The sequence below is a fragment of the Lolium perenne genome, chromosome 3 (assembly GCF_019359855.2).
Source record: "Lolium perenne isolate Kyuss_39 chromosome 3, Kyuss_2.0, whole genome shotgun sequence".
Classification (NCBI taxonomy): Eukaryota; Viridiplantae; Streptophyta; class Magnoliopsida; order Poales; family Poaceae; genus Lolium; species Lolium perenne.
Genome location: NC_067246.2, coordinates 7,533,860 through 7,551,440, shown reverse-complemented (window position 1 = coordinate 7,551,440; position 17,581 = coordinate 7,533,860). Strand labels below are relative to the sequence as shown.

General features: G+C 47.6%; 2 protein-coding genes across 2 annotated transcripts; both read right to left on the bottom strand.

The window, feature by feature from the left end:
* Window positions 1-4,572: 4,572 nt before the first annotated feature.
* LOC127325581 (uncharacterized) lies at window positions 4,573-6,589 on the bottom strand. The gene is made up of 3 exons (XM_071827776.1): window positions 6,282-6,589; window positions 4,815-4,991; window positions 4,573-4,719 (listed from the first exon to the last, which is right to left on the bottom strand). The coding sequence occupies exons 1-3, from the start codon at window positions 6,465-6,467 to the stop codon at window positions 4,588-4,590; spliced, it is 495 nt and encodes a 164-aa protein (XP_071683877.1). The 5' UTR covers window positions 6,468-6,589; the 3' UTR covers window positions 4,573-4,587.
* Window positions 6,590-9,941: 3,352 nt separating this feature from the next.
* On the bottom strand, window positions 9,942-14,661 carry LOC127325579 (probable disease resistance protein At1g61300). The gene is made up of 3 exons (XM_051352362.2): window positions 14,228-14,661; window positions 12,717-14,040; window positions 9,942-12,612 (listed from the first exon to the last, which is right to left on the bottom strand). Exons 2-3 carry the CDS (start codon window positions 13,887-13,889, stop codon window positions 10,348-10,350), a joined length of 3,438 nt encoding a protein of 1,145 aa, XP_051208322.1. The 5' UTR covers window positions 13,890-14,040; window positions 14,228-14,661; the 3' UTR covers window positions 9,942-10,347.
* Window positions 14,662-17,581: the final 2,920 nt, after the last annotated feature.

The window sequence follows — 17,581 nt, the reverse complement described above, 5'->3', positions numbered from 1 at the left end:
AAAATGCAAGACCCGACGAGAAGAAAGGAAATCACAACTGTTGTTAACAGAAGCTTACATAATCCGCTCCGATTCAGGCTGGTAGGTGTCACTGAGCAAATCAGTCAAACAGAGGCAAGCTGCCGCTGGGCGCAAGAATACTCCAGGCGGGCGGCGCGGAGAACGTCTACCGCCGGTGGTTCTCTGCCGAGAAGGGCGAGAAAGTGCTGACGGCCCCGCAGTGCTACCACCACATGTCCGCCACCACCGGCGCCGGGACAATCGCCAGTATGCTATTCATATCGATGAAGAGGGCGGCCTTCCGCAGCTACTGGTTGTTTTGGCTCTAACCTCCCCGAAGGGCGGCACGGTGCAGGTAACGTACAAGGTTGGCAGATAGTGGCGCCGAGCCGGCGAGTAAGAAATCCTATGGCGGCGAGGAGAGGAGAGGCACAATGAGCGGAGGGATTCACCGGAGACGGAGAGAAGTGCACGGCGTGAGACAGGAAGATAATACTATGGTCATATCGAATTGTCCCAACTGCTGAAAAGGATGATCGAACATCTACAGTAATTTAATATTGTTATTATTATAAGTAGCTGTCCATGTCTCCTACGTCGCATCTGAAATAATCAACGCTGTTAGATGGAAACGTATGCTCTCCGTAGAGTAGCAGTTGGGAAGGATTAGTCCATGAGCGCTAGTTGCTGATTAGTATACCTCTGAATCTGGTAGCTTAAGCGTCTTGGTCTCTCATCTATAATTGATGCTAGTATATCAAACTATTACCTAACAATCAGTATTGTGCATTGGCGAGCAGCATGCGACAGTGACGGGCAACAAAAATATTGCCTGCTTGCCATTGTTAACTCCACATTGCCGGCCGATCCACATGTATTGCTGCCGTTCAACTGCCAGATGCTCTAATGTCCAGCAAGTAATTTACGGGATGTGGAAAGCTACCAATAATCTAAAATGTAGTCCAGCAAGTATAATAAGTTCGAGGAAATTCATTTGGTTTAATTTGAAGGCCAATGTTCCAAACATCCATGACACACCCGGCTTCTAAAATTTTGCTACTACTAACAAATACCCTCACACTAAACCAGCAGGTTTTTTTCCGAGTACCAGCGGAAGAACTGGGCGTTTTGTATTGAGCTTAAAAGTAGAAATTTTGATGCAGTTTGTAAGGAAAATCGGACCCAAAAAGCTTTCAGCGAACGACCCACACCCAGAAAGCACAGGACAGGCACACACGCCTTGCCCAACATCGAACCAAAAAGGCACAGATCAGGACACACAGCTCAATGCGTCGCAGCTGAAAACAAGACAACTTAGAGCAAACCCTAGCTCCAGGATGGCACACGTCGACGTATGGCGCACCCACAGCGCCTGGAAGATCGGCGAGCGGACAACAAGACCTTGCCGGACCTGAGGATAGCGTCATCCATGAAACGTAAGCGCTAGTGTACATTGCGCCCAAGACGCCCACGCTCCAAGTAGCAGCCAAGCTTGACTCCAATTGCCGACATGGGACTCCACAAGCAACCCAGACAACGCCTCCAAGAAGGGAACGACGCCGAAGCGCCACCGCTGCCTGAACCAGCAAGCTGGGTCTAGGGTTTTCCCCGATGCTAAGGAGGGGGCATGGTGAGAGGGCCTAGACGATGCTTTCAAGAAGGTGACAACGCCCACATGCATCACCGTTGTCCTACAACGGCATATCGATTTCTGCTAGCCCTTCCACTCGCACCATATTCTACACCAGGAACCAAAAACGTGACACGACACCAAGAGATACCAGCACTTGGCACCGATGAGGGAGGCGGCGACCACCTAGAGCTTCATTCCGGCCAGCCCCAATCCCTGTCGTTCATCCTTCCACCTCCCCGCCACGCTAGTGGACATACAACACAACTGTGATATCCTAGCCCATGGCTCAATAGGATTGATAGGATACTCATAAAAACAAGGTGCAACTTCTTTTCCGGAATCCCAACTCCAAAGAACTCTGAGGTTAAGCGTACTTGGCCTGGAGCGATTTGAGGATGGGTGTCCGACTAGGAAGTTGATCCTGGGTGCGCACAAGTGAGGACAAAGTGCGCATAAAAGATTAGTCTAGAGATCCTAGAGTGGCCTGGCCGGGGGTGGCCGGGGTGTTACAACAATCCCGAACGACATCTAGCCAGAGCAAAACCGCAACGAGGCGACGCACAACCCTGGCCGGACCCAGGTTAGGCCCCCGCGTTTGATGCCGCAGGATAGCCATCCACGCTGAAGCGTTTGCACCCCTGCACCAGCACTTACTCATCGCGCCAGCCCCCAGATCCCTACCTTCATCGGCCCAGGCAGGGACGGAGCCAGCTTCCCACCTTAAGGGGGGTAAAATGCTGTTGAAACTTGACCAGGGATGCAGAGTTAGCTAAATCAACAAGAATTAGAGTTCTAGTGAGAATTATTCTTCATAAAATCCAAACCATGGGGGTGCTAAGCCCCCTTCGTCCCTCCTATCTCCGTCCCTGGGCCCGGATCAAGCCCGGAATGGGCCCAGATCTGGCCTTGCCGCTTCCACGGCGAACCTCACTAGGGGGGCCTCGCTGCCTCGCCCACGCGCAGAACCGCACCGAGGCCCAGCCGCAACCCTGCCCCACCTCGCATAACCTCCACACCACCCATCTTCGCGCGAAGACAAGTGGCCGGGGGTGCTTCCGACATTCCCCTCCGTCTTTGATGGCCGGGTGCCACCACTGCCGTCGACGGTGGCTTTTCTGCTAGGGTTTTGGTCGCCTCTGGAGTCGCTCGCATGAGCGACCCGGAAGGCACGGTTCCTAGAGGTGTGTGACAATTATGTCCGAGTATAGTTCTAGAGCGGCAGGTTGGGCGTCGTCCCGATGGCTAGCGTCTGTGCTGACCGCCGTTATTCGCCCTGTCATCCCCGATGGCATGCGAGGGGAGGAGACACACCGGATAGAAGTCAACGGGAATGATTAGGCAAACTAATGGGAAGGGACGTGTCTTCTCTTTGGAAAAGCTTTTGGTTTCGTTTGGAACGAGTAAACGCCGCATATGTCCTATTCATTGTGTACCTCTTTTTAACAAGTTAATTGGGTACCTAGCTCGGATCTCAGCAGCAGCAGAATTACACAAGTTAATTGGAAGACTGTCTTTGCGCATACTTAGAGTTGGGAAAATGAAATTCAGTTTCAGCTGCTGGGTCTCCTCGTCCAACCCCTTAGACAACAAAGTAGAGTAGTAACCGTGAGAGTCTCTAGAAGATACTGCCAAAGGTTCAAAACCGCAAAATAACTACCCGTTCATGGTTTTGAGCCAAAGAAAAAAAACGTCCGCACCGGATACCATAAAATCGACAAAACCATAATTTTTTTGCAGGTTCTCGCGTACTGGGTACTGACTCCTCAGAACCCCATACATCTAGTGTCGAGGGATTCTTTTCCGGTAAACCGAAAAGGAAAAGGAGGGAAATTTGAAGTGGTTGTTTCCCTTCCGCCATGGAAGCCGGCCAAATTCCGGGCACCATTGGCCATAACCCGGCGAACCTGGAGCCAAGGCCGCGAGGCAGACCTGCCCGGCATCCAGTCCCAGCAAAAAACACCGCTGCCCATGGTCAGCCATGCCCCGCACGGCCGCGCGCCACAGCTAGCTCTGCGTGAACTACCTCATGGCCGGCGATTCGGTGCGGAGCTAATGGCCGGCGACGCGGGAGAGGGTCAGACCAAGCTGCCTCGAGGGCGAAGCGGGGTAGCCAGGGCCGGAGAGGGCGGGACATGGGGTAGAGCAGGCGGGGATAGGGCGACGCCAGGAGGCTGCGGCTGAACGCCTGAGCTCGATCCTCGCCTGGAGCTGCAGGATCCTTGAGGGCACACCGCGCATGGGGGCGGAATCCCATAGGGTCAGGGGCGGAATCCCTAGTTGGCGCTCCGTCCATATCTAGATAAACCCAAGACACTTATACGTCGCATCTGAAATAATTAACCCTGTGTCCCTGTTAGATGGAAACGTAAATTAACAGTTGGGAAGGATTAGTCCATGAGCGCTAGTTGCTGATTAGTATACTTCTGAATCTGGCAGCTTAAGCGTATTCGTCCCTCATCTATAAGAAAAATATTGCCTGCCTGCCTGCCATTGTTATCTCCAGATTGCCGGCCCATCCAGATCGGAAGCTGAACTTTAGTGCTATACTAATGCTGCCGTTCAACCGTCAGATGCCCTAATGTCCAGCAAGTAATTTACGGGATGTGAACTTTCGCAAAAAAAAAAAAAAATTACAGGATGTGAAAAGTTACCAATAATCTAAAATGTATAATAAGATAGAGGAAATTCATTTGTTTTAATTCAAAGCTGGGACTCGTTTGGCGCCATCTCGTCCCCTCAGAGGCTCAGACGATGACAAGGCCAACGTTCCAAACATCCATGACACATCAGGCTTCTAAAAGTTTTGTACTACTAAGTACCCTCACACTACACAGCACGAGTTCCTCGGCAAGCTATCTAGTACTATCATAAAACATTCGCCAGTTTTCTAGAAATAAGACATCAGCATATGCCCTGCAAAATAAATAAAAAAAGGGTTGCATCTGAGACTAGCACTATGCATTCAGTGAGAAACAACATCCAAAGGGAATTATAGATGCCGATGTGACTCCTTCCAAACCACCACCAAGCAGATTCACAACACCAGCATAATTTGGGTCGTCTAGGCCAGGCACCATTCTGGGGAACTGCAATGACATTTAAAACCATCACTACAACAATATTCAAAGGCAGAAAGTCACAACCGATCTTACATGTTAACATACTGAGACTTAGCGCTGACCTTTTTGTATCGCTCATATGAGTAGAAGCTCATGGCAGAATAAGGTAACCGATGTACAATTGTCACTAGGTTGCCTTTCCAAAATGCCCCGAAGCCTTCTTCTCGAACAATCCGTGAAGCCTCGTGCCATATACTACACTTCCTTAGAGCTGCAGCATCTGAATGCATACCTGCCACCTGTCGGATCAGTACGTCACAAGCTCATATAACAGATTTTATCATCAATGTGTGGTTAAGTGACACAAATTCAACACTGTTAGGTTCAGTGTTCAGTAACATTTTGACGCAATTGTGACCGCATAACTACAAACAAGGTTCAACTTAGGTTGGTAAAACTACACCATAAGAAACTCAACGAAGGGAGTTAACTGGGGTATACAACAGTTCCAGACAACCAGTTAAAGTGAGGCACGAATTTATACATCCCATACAGAACAAAGTCGAGCAGAAAATCAGTAAGTCGAACAGACATGTGAATCTATTATGGTACTATCATCATTTAATTAGTTTTAAGAGCCTCCATGTTGAAGACTAAAATGCACAGCGAGCATGCCAGACACCCCATGAAAGAAGAAATTCTCCGTTCATGCTCACACAACCACATTAATTGCTACACCCCCAAGGTTTAAACCATGCATTTTTTCAGTTCCCGGTTCCTCACTAGATAACAGGGCAGATAGAATCCAACAAATTTAATGGGGAAATCCTTTCTCTCTGGTAAAATCTATCTCGTAAGCACCAATGGAATTATTACAGAATCACGCATAATCCAACAAATACGTCTCGTATCTCTTAATTAGCCATCCACCGTACTCGTTCACTATGTGGGTTATCTGACACAAATTTAACACTGTTAGGTTCGCTCACATTTAAAAACAACTCCATGCGATTGTGCAACTATGGATAGTGTATTGCACAAGAAATTTACAGACAAGGATTAACTTCAGATGGTCAAACTACACCCTGTAAAACTGAACGAAGGGAGTAACTAGGGACCAGATGCGCAGAGTATCAGTAAAAATTAACAACAACGATAGTTCCTTAATGTCAACCAGGTATAGATAGTTTCAGACAACCAGTTGAGGACTTGAGGCAAGGAAAGAATCTATACATCGTATAGAACGAACTAAGTTGAGCATACATAGGAATCTATAACGTTATTATCAGCATCCAGTTCTTTCGAGGAGCCTTCATGTTGAAGACCGCAGAAGCACATTCTTCCTTCACGCTCACATAGCCACATTAATTGCTGCACCCCAGGTTGAACTCGTGTTTTTCAGCTCAAAATTCCTCACTAATGCAGGGCACATAGAATCTCCTTCCTTTCTGGTCAATTCATCTCCTGGTCCACGCTGGTGCTTCGTGCGCTCTAAAATCCCCACTCGGACGACAAATTCGCAGGGCAGGAAAAAAACATTCCCCTCCCCAATCCGTACGGACAACAAAAGGGGGCGAGAACGTGTGTACCTGGAAGAGGATGGTGAGGCGGGCGAGTGGCGCGGTGCAGGTCTTGCTGACGACGCCGGCGAGCCCGCCGGCCGCGAGGTGCGCCGCCGTGCCGATGTGGCGCTGCTGCTGCTCCGGGCGGCGGGCCGCCACGGTGGCCCGGCCGCCGTCGACGACCACGCCGCCCACCCGAGCCTCCGTCTGCATCGGGAGGGGAGTGGGGATTGCGGCGGCTAGGGTTGGGTCGCGGTGAGGTGCTCGGAGTTGGAAGCGGCGACGGGCGGGAGCGCGTAGTCTGCTCCGCCTCCGCACGTTTATATTTATTTTATTTTATTTTTCTTGTGGAATTTTATTTAGATGCTTTGGCATCTCCATTGTTTCTTGGGGCCGGGGTTATATATTTTCGTCTTCGTTGCATGCATGGAATGAAGGCCTGAAGGGAGTGGAAAAATTGGCAAAATATCAATTGAACTTAACAAGGAAGTCATTAGGGAAAATTTGTCTGGCCATATGGACCAAGGATATTGGGAGGCAATAACGAGCACTAGTAGAAAAAAGGTCTTCCATCCCAACCCATTAGTCTCCAAATATTTTGACCCGGGACTAATGGGTCTTTAGTCCCGGTTCTGCTGGTGAACCGAGACTAATGCTCGTGCAACCGGGACTAAAGGGCTACGGTGGGCTGCGGCCAGGGCAGCCCTTTAGTCCCGGTTGGTGTCCCCAACCGGGATTAAAGGGTTTTTCTGGTTTTTGGCTCCCCACGCACCTCACCACCCCCCCCCCATGGATCGCCTTTTTTAGCACTGTAAAACAGAAAATAAAATGATAGAAAATTCAAAAAATAAAATGTTTTCAGATTCTTGTATGTTATGCAACCTAGTATTAGGGAAAATTAACAAATTTGAATTTTCACTTTTTTTGCAAAAAAGGTTTGAAAAATGGTAAAACCGCATTAACTTTTGCATACGACGTCGAAAAAAAAACGTATAATATGTCAAAATGATCGTGGGAAAAAGTTACATCCGAATTCACCCGGGTTTACCCGGTTAGCCAATTTTTAGATTCTCAAAATTCCAAATGAAAATATGAAAGCAGGAAGATTTTAGTTTTTGCCAGAAATTCAGTATTTTATATTTTTTTAAAATTTTAAATTAATAATTGCATCTTGCATAAAGATTACTATTACTTAACCATAAAGTTAGCCAATTTTTAGATTTTCAAATTTTCAGGTTTTAGGTTTGGCAAAAAAAATATTAAAAAAATTAAAAAATTAAAAAATTAATTATAATATAAATTTAAAAAGTTAATATTTATTTATTTATTCAAGATTATTATTACATCATTACTTTTGTTTATTAAAATAATTATTTGGAATTCAAATAATAAAGAAGTGTGACATCGACCAACATGTTAATAGGATTGATATGATACTAGTATCAACAACATGCGCGCGAAGCACTTGGAAACGGGACGGGAAGGAACTCAGAAGTTAAGCGTGCTAGTGCTGGAGTAGTGGGAGGATGGGTGACCGAGCGGGAAGTTTGACCACAGGTAAGGAATTTGACTAGAGATTATGTGTAGTTAGTGACTAAACTTGGCCAATAACTGAAATACTAGAAATTCTGAAAAGAAAAAAGGAAGTGAAAAATAATTAGAAAACCAAATGGATTAAAAAAAATTAACGAAATAGCCTTTAGTCCCGGTTCGTGTTACAAACCGGGACTAAAGGTCCTTCGCCTAGGCGCACATCAGCCGCCCATGTGGACGGGCCTTTAGTCCCGGTTCGTAAGCAACCGGGACTAAAGGGGGGGGGGGGGGGGGGGCTTTAGTCCCAGATAATTAGTCCCGGTTGCGTAACCGGGACTAAAGCCCGTTACCAACCGGGACTAAAGCCCCTTTTTCTACCAGTGGAGCTCGGTTATAGAAAGAGGGGCAATAACGAGTTGAACTTAACATGGACGTTTTATAGAATTTGGAAGATTCTAAATAAACACTAATTTTCTTGAAAGTGTTTAGAATGAGCTCGAGACATGAAAAACACGGCGAATTTTATAGAAAATGATCTCTCATACAAAAAAATGTTTAAAGTAAGACTATTTGGTTTTTGCCAGGATGTACTACCTCTGTTCAAAAATAAGTGTCTTAGTTTTGTATAGATTCGGATGTGTCTAGACATATTTTAGATGTAGAAACATCCGTATCTAGAAAAAAGTTGAGATATTTATTTCTTGACGGAGGGAGTAGTAGGAAAAGCACTTTTGTGGTGTGAGATACTAGTTAAGAAGCTCGGAATAGAAAATCATGCGGGCAAGATGTCGTGATATGTCAGCGTTGTGGTAAATAAGATAATTTGTACAATGGTCCCGAAAAGCTTTTTGATGAAGCCCTTGAGCAAGGAGGCAGTAGATGCATTTTATTCATCAGAACTGCTGCTTTCTTCCGAGACTAAGGGGGCCTACTTGATTCAAATGATTGTCGTATGAATTGTGGAGAATCACACTATTCCTATGTCCCGTTTGTTCGATTCATTAAAGTGGATCATTTAAGAATATTTTCTAATAAATCCATCGGACTATATTCATCCCCGACCGTGTAGTGGATACATCGAGCAGGGCGGCCGCACCGGCTCCTTGAAAACAAGGGGACCAAAATGTATGTGCTGGTCTTGCCTGGCTTAGTTGCCTAACATGGACAACACAAGAGATAAAGTTGAGTCCAGCACGGCGCATCATCCCATGGAAGATCTTGCAGCGATACAACTCATGTTTTCTGCTACGCGGTCGATTGCGCCGTGCGGTCACGTGAGCACGTCGCGCTTAGAGAATTCAGGGTGGGCCCCACCCCACCTATCTCTTCCAACCACCCACCTCGGTTCCTTCTTCTCCCGACTTTCCCCCTCTCTCCTCTAAAATATATCTCATGGCTCTTGCCCAAGTCCTTCGGGGAGTGGGTGGGAGCGTACATCTAGCGACAGAAATGGCCAGCTCCCAAATCCTTGGGGGAGGGGAGGGGGTGCGGTCGCTGGCTCTGGAGAAGGAGTAGGGGGACTTTAGACATAGAGGAATGGCTAGCGCGGGGGGGGGGGGGGAGGAGGGGAGGGGTGGTCCGACGGAGGAGGAGCTCGCCGTAGGGTAGGGTGGCGAGGCGTCACGATACCGTGCTGGTCCCGGGTGGCGGAGGCAGGCTGTTAGGTGGCGGTGACGCCGCTGCTGTCCTGTCCGAAAGTGACCGCCTAGATGAAATGAACGGTCGACCATCAGCTAGTCCTGCCTGAACTGAATTGCCTCAACGGAGCGGACCAATTAGCTAGCCTGATCCGCGAACAAAAAGAAAACACAAACAAACAGGCGGCATAATTTACGGCGTCGACACTTCGCAGCCGTGGAACATCCGGCCGGGCGGGCAGGTGACAGGCTCAAAAGCAGTCAGGGTACCACGGCAACCTTTGCATCAGCGAACGAGCAAGCGGGATTTTTTTTTTTTCGAATGGACGTCATTCTGTCGATCTCTTGTACACAGAGATGTACTACAAGAGCTAGACTATTGCGTGTGTTCTTCCAGAGCGCATGGATTAGTTCCTTTGCTGTGTACGCAGAGGCATGTCAGGAAATCAATGCGCTATGGGCAACTTTAGGTTACGACAGCAGTTCAAGAAAATGCACACACACTGTCCATCCCTTGTACAGTACTATTACAATATTGCTTGTTCAAAAAAAAAAAAGTACGATTACAATATTGTACACAGATGCATCTCGCTAGGATGCACTTAACATGCATGATACCACTCCCAGACGAGATGCCCAGCAAGTCTGATTATCAGGTTTCATACAACTGAAAACACATCACGTCTCTGGCAACACTTCGGTCCAGCTCACAACTTAGGACCTGACCAAACTGAACCTCAAATAGAGAGAAAGGAAAATGCGGAGCAAAGACACAACACAGCTCTGAGACGAAAGAAGCATTTCCCGTGCACACTGTATAAGCATGCCTGATAACATTCCCAGACGAGATGATGATACGTTTGTGTATCTTTGTTTGAGCCCAGAGAGAAACATGGAATGGAATGGACAGATTGCTCATGTTATTAATCATCATATTGAAGCTTGGGTTGAAGGAAAGATTTGACACCTTCTTCCAGTTCCAATCGCTCCCAGGATTCAGTATCACCCATCAGTAGAACCTTCAGACTTTGTGGCAAACTGGCCATGTCAAAAGGAAGCTTCTTCAGCTCTGGACAACGTACAATCTCCAGCACCTCTAGGGATGGGAATGTCACATTAGGATCCGCAATGGTGACCAACAATTTGCAGGTCCAAAGACCAAGGTGCTTGAGGCAAGGAAATGTCTGGGAGCTCTCTTGTCCACTCCACATGTTGTCGACATGATACCTTGTAAAAGCCTTCCGCATGCTATCATTGAATTGTACATTGAGTTTTTCAAGGCAAGGCAGATACATCGCCCAAGACAGGTGCTCTAGCTTGGTGCACCCTAACACTGCCAAACGAGTGAGCCTTGGAAATACAGATGCTGGAGATGTTCCCATCCATTTTACTGTTGTCAATGCTTCCAAATCACACATGGCCAGGTCAGTGAGAACACCAAAACTGTAGGGTTGTTGTCCAGGCCTCTGTATTAATGTTATATCTGTCACACACTGGTCGTATGCAATATCCAGTTCATACAAGGTCTTTTGTGCGAAGTCCAATGATAAAATATCATAGAGGTGGATGAATTCCTTTTTTGGGGCAGATGGTACCAGACGTAAGGACCGGATGGGTAGGTCAGCCGCATCATGAAGTGATGTCCATGCATCCGAAAGTTCTACCGATGTAACAACAACTTTCAAGTGATTTAGTGTGCCCAAATCTCTATATACATTAGATCTAATACAATCAGACACCCACCTAAGATCTACATCTATTATTTCCAATGCTTCAAGTCTAGATATGACCTCCTTTGGTATTATTTTTATGCAATTGTCCTGCAGGTACAGGAACTTGAGCTTAATGAGGTTTCCAAAGCTGCGAGGCACTTCCTCTATATTATGATTATTTGACAAATCAAGATGTATCAATTCTATCAGGTGACATAAGCTTTCAGGTATCCCGTTGAGTAGATTACTTCTCAAATCCAGATATGTCAGTTTAGCGGCATTCACAAGTACTCCACCTATTATTGTTTCATCCAACCTATTTTGTTGAAGGCATAAGACCCTCAGTTTCAGCGGATCACCAACAGAAGGAAGTTTCATCATCCCGCTGAGCATTAATGAGATGTATTCTGCACTGCTCCAAGGGATGCTAAATTTTTCATCTGGGCGAACTCCTGCACGGACAAACCAGTTGCCATTGTTCTTACCGCAGCCACAAGAGACCCATAAAGACATATCACGAATCACATCATGTAGTTTGACATGATAATTCAATTCTTCATAGCCCTCTAACAAACATGCACCTGTAAGATCACCCATCAGACTATAAGCTTTTGTGTAGGGACTTTGAATGTCCCCCACATCCACTAGACCTAAGCCAATCCAGCATTGAGCGAGCTCTTCCCGGTAAATCTCATGATCTTCTGGCCACAGTGCACAAGTCAAGAAACAATTCTTCAGTCTCTCGCTTTTCAAGTTATCATAGCTAAACATGATCTTTCTAAAAACTTCTTCCTCCATCTTGAGGGGGTCTTCATTTGTGTCAATGCAGCATGACTTTTTCATATATTGGATGGCAGAATCCCATTGATCCGGACGAAATTTCCCATACATTGCCCTTCCCACAGTTACCAAAGCTAAAGGCAAGCCCTTCATTTCAGTAACAAGTATTTTTGCACGATCTTTAATACCAGGAGAAAAAATAGTTTGGTCTCCGACCTTCTCTCTGAATAGCTCCCATGCCTCATTCTCCTGCAGATATGGAACTTCTATCTGTTTTCTCACCTCCATCTCACCACAAATTTTTGTATCTCTTGTTGTGAGCACAACTTTTCTCTTGAGTTTGTTCAAAGGTTCAATTCCAAGGGGAAGTGGCAAGCCAACTGCTTCCAGATCAATTCTTTCCCAAAGGTCATCCAAAAGTAACAGAAAGCTTTTATTCTCCAGGAAGCCATGGATCATGGCACTTTGGGTTCCCTCATTACCGTCCCCTTTTAGTTTCAACTTGTCTAAAATTTGTGTTTGGACCTTTAACACTGAGCACTCCTTTGAGGCTGTCACCCATATAACAGTCATCCTTTCTCTGAAAAAGCCCTGGATTTTTTTGAGAAGATGTGTTTTTCCCACTCCACCTGGACCCCATATTCCAATTACTCCCAACGTGGGATCATCATCAATGAGATGGAGAGTGTCTTGTATCTTCAAGGAACAAAAAAGAGACATAGATTAGTGCTCAGAAAACGGGATTATGACCAGCTATAGATTCCTAGAAAAATTGAGCTTTGGCACAAATTAACACTTACCGAACGTAACCTAGAAAATTTGCTTGCTGCATCATCTATAGCAACTTTCCAGGAACTTGCATCCGTTGTTCCACGCATTGACTTCCCATAACGTACCAGTTCCGATGGCAAGCCATTTATTGTCCGTACTAGATCAGTAGCATGTGGCCCGATGTTGGGATCAGAATAAAGATCCCCTTGGTAATTTACTGACTGTCTAAATAGCTCGCGTGCTTCCCCCTCTTGTAAAATAGGCAGTTCAATATATTTGTTCACATCCACCAGATTACCTACGGATCTGTATCCTGATAGTGACATGATTACCACTTTCCTCTTCTTCTCTCCCACGAATCCAAGCGGATATGGAATGCCAACCGCTCCAAGGTCCAGATTCTGATGGAGGTCATCCACAATCAGCAGGAAATTTTTGCCCTCAAGCTGTTCACGTATCCTGGTGGCTCGGGTTGCCTCATTACCATCATGCTTCATACCGAGCCTGCTTATGATTTCAGATTGAATATTTGTTACGGAGTAATCAATTGGGCTTGGAACAAAGATAACAAAATCGAAGAGACTTTGTTCAATAAATGAATTGTTGATATGCTTGAGGAGATTCGTGTTATCATCTTTGTCTGGACCCCACATTCCAACTATCCCCTCATTGGGATCATTGCTCACGATGAACTGGAGAGCACGCCGGAGAATAACCCATCTGCTTGGCGGTATTGGAGCAGTATCTACGTGCATACTCTTGACAGGACGTGGATCTGGCGAGCGTGTGATACCATTATCGCCTGGTGGATTGCTGGTGATTGATTTCACCTGTTTCAGCTGCTCATCCGCTCGCTTACCGATCCTATAGTTTTCCAAAAAATTTGGGGAGCAGCATCCCCAACATCGGTACCTCTGTTCGTACAGCAGACGGTTTTCCTCTTCTTCAGATATGGCACTATTCGCCGATTCCAGCCATAATCTTGCCTGTTCTGTTGGCACGGCTTCCAACCTACGCTCGTCATCTCGAATCTTCTGTTGGAGGCCTGCCACTTTTTCTTTCAAAGCCATAGCTTCTCTCTTGTGGTCCATCACGTTTGTGCCAGCAGTGAAGCAATACAATGCATGTTTTGCAAAGAGATTATAGAATGGACCTATAACCGTGTTGATAGTAGCTCCGAACCAACCACCACAAGCCGCCATTGTTGGCACTTCACTTAATAGTAAGAGGCACTCCAAGTCAAGTGATACGGTTGGGAGATGGTGTAGTTGAATCTGGGGCCAGCCGAGCCTAGCAGCAAGCGCAAGGCTGCAGCCCTTTGCTTCGTGGTGGCTCTCCTCGGTCACATGCACCCTGCCAAGGTAAAAGCCGTCACTTTTAAACAGTCCACTCTGGTTTGGCATACGAGAAGTTGTAATTCGGAGAAGACTAGAGCAGAGCTAGTTCGGAATACACTACAACAGAGCTCATTGATTGTGACGAGAAAGTAGGGTACAGCAGAGCGAAATCTTGTAGTAGCGGTGGTGAGCAGTTGAGGTACCTTGTGGGGAGGGGGAGTCGTCGTGGTCGAGCTCGAGGTCGCACTCCTGGGGGTGTGGTCTTGATGTCACCCGCCCGCTACGAACCAAATCACATTTGGACGCAGCGTCGGCGAGGGGAATTGACCGTGGCGAATGATCCGGAGCTGCGCCGGCGAGCGGTGAGGGAGAGTACCGAGCGGCTGAATCTGGAGGCCGCCTACAGGGGACAAGCCACCGGTCGGAGAGGAGCAGAAACCAGCCGGTCGGTGCAGATCTCGCGGTCCACGGGGACAGGGGATAGCCTCGCCGGCACGCCTTGCAGCGAGCGTCGCCGTCGGCAGCCGCGGGAGAAAACTCGCTCAGCGCCGGCCCTCAGCAGCGGGTAGGAGAAATCGAGAGGAGATGGGCAGTGATGAAGTGACAGAAAGGGGAATGAAGCGAGAGCTAGGCAGCTTATCTCGTGGCAGGAGTGCGATGTGTGTCTCGTTGTGCTTATATTATTGTCAAAAATGTAACAACTACAGTAACCTGGCTACAAAGATCTCATCAGTACGCGTCGCACGGCCGCGAGTTCTGGACTCGATAACGACTGCTCTCGGATCAGAATTGGCAGCGGATCGATCTAGCTAGGTTAGTTACCGATAAACAGCCATACGTACCGGCCGGCGCCGACCAGACTTGGGTACATTACATCTCCATCTTGGACTTGAGTTATGCGGTGGAGACCTGCCATGCAACGCCGCAGCCACGGTGCATTTCTTCTTGCGACTTAGCTGGTTATACATCTCTAGCAAATAGTGTACTCCACCTCATCAATCTTTGGAAGCGATCGATCAATCAGAATTAGCAAGGTTAACTGCCAGGCTGGCTACAGCGACCCGATCGGTTACAAAAACAGTCATGCACGGGCCGGCCTCGGAGCTGTGCGTTTGTTTCTCCATCGGCTCAACTCGCTCGCGCTCCAAACGTCCACGTGCTTGCCAAACGGAGCACCTTTTGCCCAGGTAACTCCATCTTTTTTTCTTTTTCTTTTTCCCTCCGAACCCATCTTGGCTGATCCATCCCGTCCATAAAATGATGTTGGAGGTTTGTCTAAACTAAGATATATATCTATAAACTAAAGTGTATGTAGAAACATCTAAATTTAGACAAAATTTCGACATCCTTTTATAGACACAGGTACTAGTAGAATTTTCAACATGACCTATGCTAATTATTTTCCCGACCGCACCTATTTTCTCAACTTCCACACCAGGCATCATCACAAAATATAAAAGAACACCTCTCAGCCACTTTTTTTTCACACGGCTTCTGGACTGGAGCATTACCATATAATTTCACATCAATATTATTACAACAGATGAAGCATTTTTTTTCACATAGACGCACAATACGGCCTGCCCACGGCGTCCTCCTCGGCACTTCATCCTCCCCTGCACCAGACAAAAGGAAACCATCAACTGCCAGCACTCGCAGCACATATACAGCTTAATTAGTACCAAGCCTTCTCAGCATTATTTCAAATAGACCAACAAGCAGCACCACAACAGCCCCGAGATGGACGCCTGACCGAATCAGCCAAAGATGAGCCATGCACGGCACATAGCCCCGTTATCACTATCCAGATCCGCCACACGCGGCCGCTTATGCAGCTCCTGGAGACTCTGCCTCTCAAATTCTTCTATGGCAGCTGCTAGCGCCGCCTCCTCCCACTCCTCTATCTCTGCGAGCTGCGGGTCCGCCTCATCCGCTGCTGCCCTCCTGGCTGCCGCCTCCTGCCACTGCAGCTCCTCCCACTCCTCTATCTCCGTGAGCTGCGGGTCCACCTCCACCGGCGGCGGGTGCGGCTTTGGGGGCATTGTGAAATGGGCTAGGGTTCGGTGATGAGTGAAGTGGGAGAGACGGGGACGTACTATTTATAGAGGGCGTGTAGGCGGGAAATCTCTGTGCTGCGTCGCGTGGCAGGAAATATCCCGCGCGGCGTCGTGTGGCGGGAAAATTTCCCGCGCAGCATCGCGTGGCAGGAAATATCCCGTGCGGCGTCGTGGCGGGAAAATATCCCGCGCGGCGTCGTCGCGGGAAAATAACTTGCGCGGAGTCATATGACGGGAACCTATCACGTGCGGCGTCGTGGCGGGAACCTATCCCGCGCGAAACACCCGAAAAAAGGCGGGAAAAATGCAAAAGGCAGCGAAAAATTGGACCTTTTGCACCGGTTCGTGGCTGGAACCGGTGCAAAACTTTTGCACCGGTTCCAGCCACGAACCAGTGCAAAAGGCCCCCAGTATAAACTGCCGCGTGCCCACCCATCTTCCCCATTCGCGCGAGGAACGAAACCACGCCGGCAGGCTATCCAATTTCGGAGCCACGCCGCCGCCGCAGTCCGGCCGCCTCCCGCTCCGCCGCCGCCCGTGCCGCTGCCTCCTCCGCCCGTCCCGCGCGCCGCCTCCGCCCCGCGCGTCGGCGCCGTTCACCGGACTCCTCAGCGCACGACGCGCCGCGCACGCCGCCGCCGCCCGCCACCGCCCGCGCCGCCGCCCCGCGCCGCCTAGCTTCTTCTCCGGCCCGGCCGCCGGCAAGCCAAGGTGAGGGCGCCCCGGACGCCCCCAAATCCCCCTTTTTTCTTTAAGTTTTTTGTTTTGTTTTTTTGTTTTAATTAGTTAGATAATTTAGTTAGATTTATTTAGATATTTAGTTAGATAATTAGTTAGATAATTAGTTAGATATTTTAGTTAGATAAGTCCTAATTTAGTTAGATAATTAGTTAGATATTTTAGTTAGATAAATTTTAGTTAGATAAGTTTTAGTTAGATAAATTTTAGTTAGATTTATTTAGGAAATTTTAGTTAGAAAATTTTAGTTAGATAAATTTTAGTTAGATAAGTTTTTGTTACATAAGTAGTAGTGAAATTTACATGTTAGAAATATTTGTTAGATAAAAATGTATGTGTTAGAAAAAAGTAGTAATATTTGTTACTAATATATATTCATAAGTTCTTTATTCAAATTCAATATTATATTTGTTAGTTTGCATACGATGCCACGCCCGCCGCGTCCTGGAGCTAGGACAATTTTAGACCAGATGCTGCTGATGGGGGAGGTTCGGGACTGAGCTCCGCCGGGGTGGCACTGGGAGGTGTTATCTTCCGGGGCGCGCACCTTGGTGCGGAATCCGGGTCCCGTCGTCGACCCAGATATTCTCTGGTGGAGGTCGTGTGGGCCACGGTCATTTCAGAGGAAGCCGGCGCCGCAGGAGGTGGTAGCTCAGCGTATTAGAGAGGAGGACGAGCACGTTCGCCGTTACCTGTATGCGTTAGACACCAGGTATACAGGTGGATGGTCAGTTATGCAGGGATCTCACATTAGCTATGATC

What these genes read in the sequence shown, in the direction of transcription:
- LOC127325581 (XM_071827776.1), bottom strand. Translation starts at nt 6,467, where the DNA reads ATGCAGACGGAGGCTCGGGTGGGCGGCGTGGTCGTCGACGGCGGCCGG. An exon ending in GCCTCACCATCCTCTTCCAG is followed by an intron (nt 4,992 to 6,281) that starts GTACACACGTTC and finishes CTGATCCGACAG; the next exon opens with GTGGCAGGTATGCATTCAGA. An exon ending in CATATGAGCGATACAAAAAG is followed by an intron (nt 4,720 to 4,814) that starts GTCAGCGCTAAG and finishes ATGTCATTGCAG; the next exon opens with TTCCCCAGAATGGTGCCTGG.
- LOC127325579 (XM_051352362.2), bottom strand. Translation starts at nt 13,889, where the DNA reads ATGGCGGCTTGTGGTGGTTGGTTCGGAGCTACTATCAACACGGTTATA. An exon ending in AATTTTCTAGGTTACGTTCG is followed by an intron (nt 12,613 to 12,716) that starts GTAAGTGTTAAT and finishes TGTTCCTTGAAG; the next exon opens with ATACAAGACACTCTCCATCT.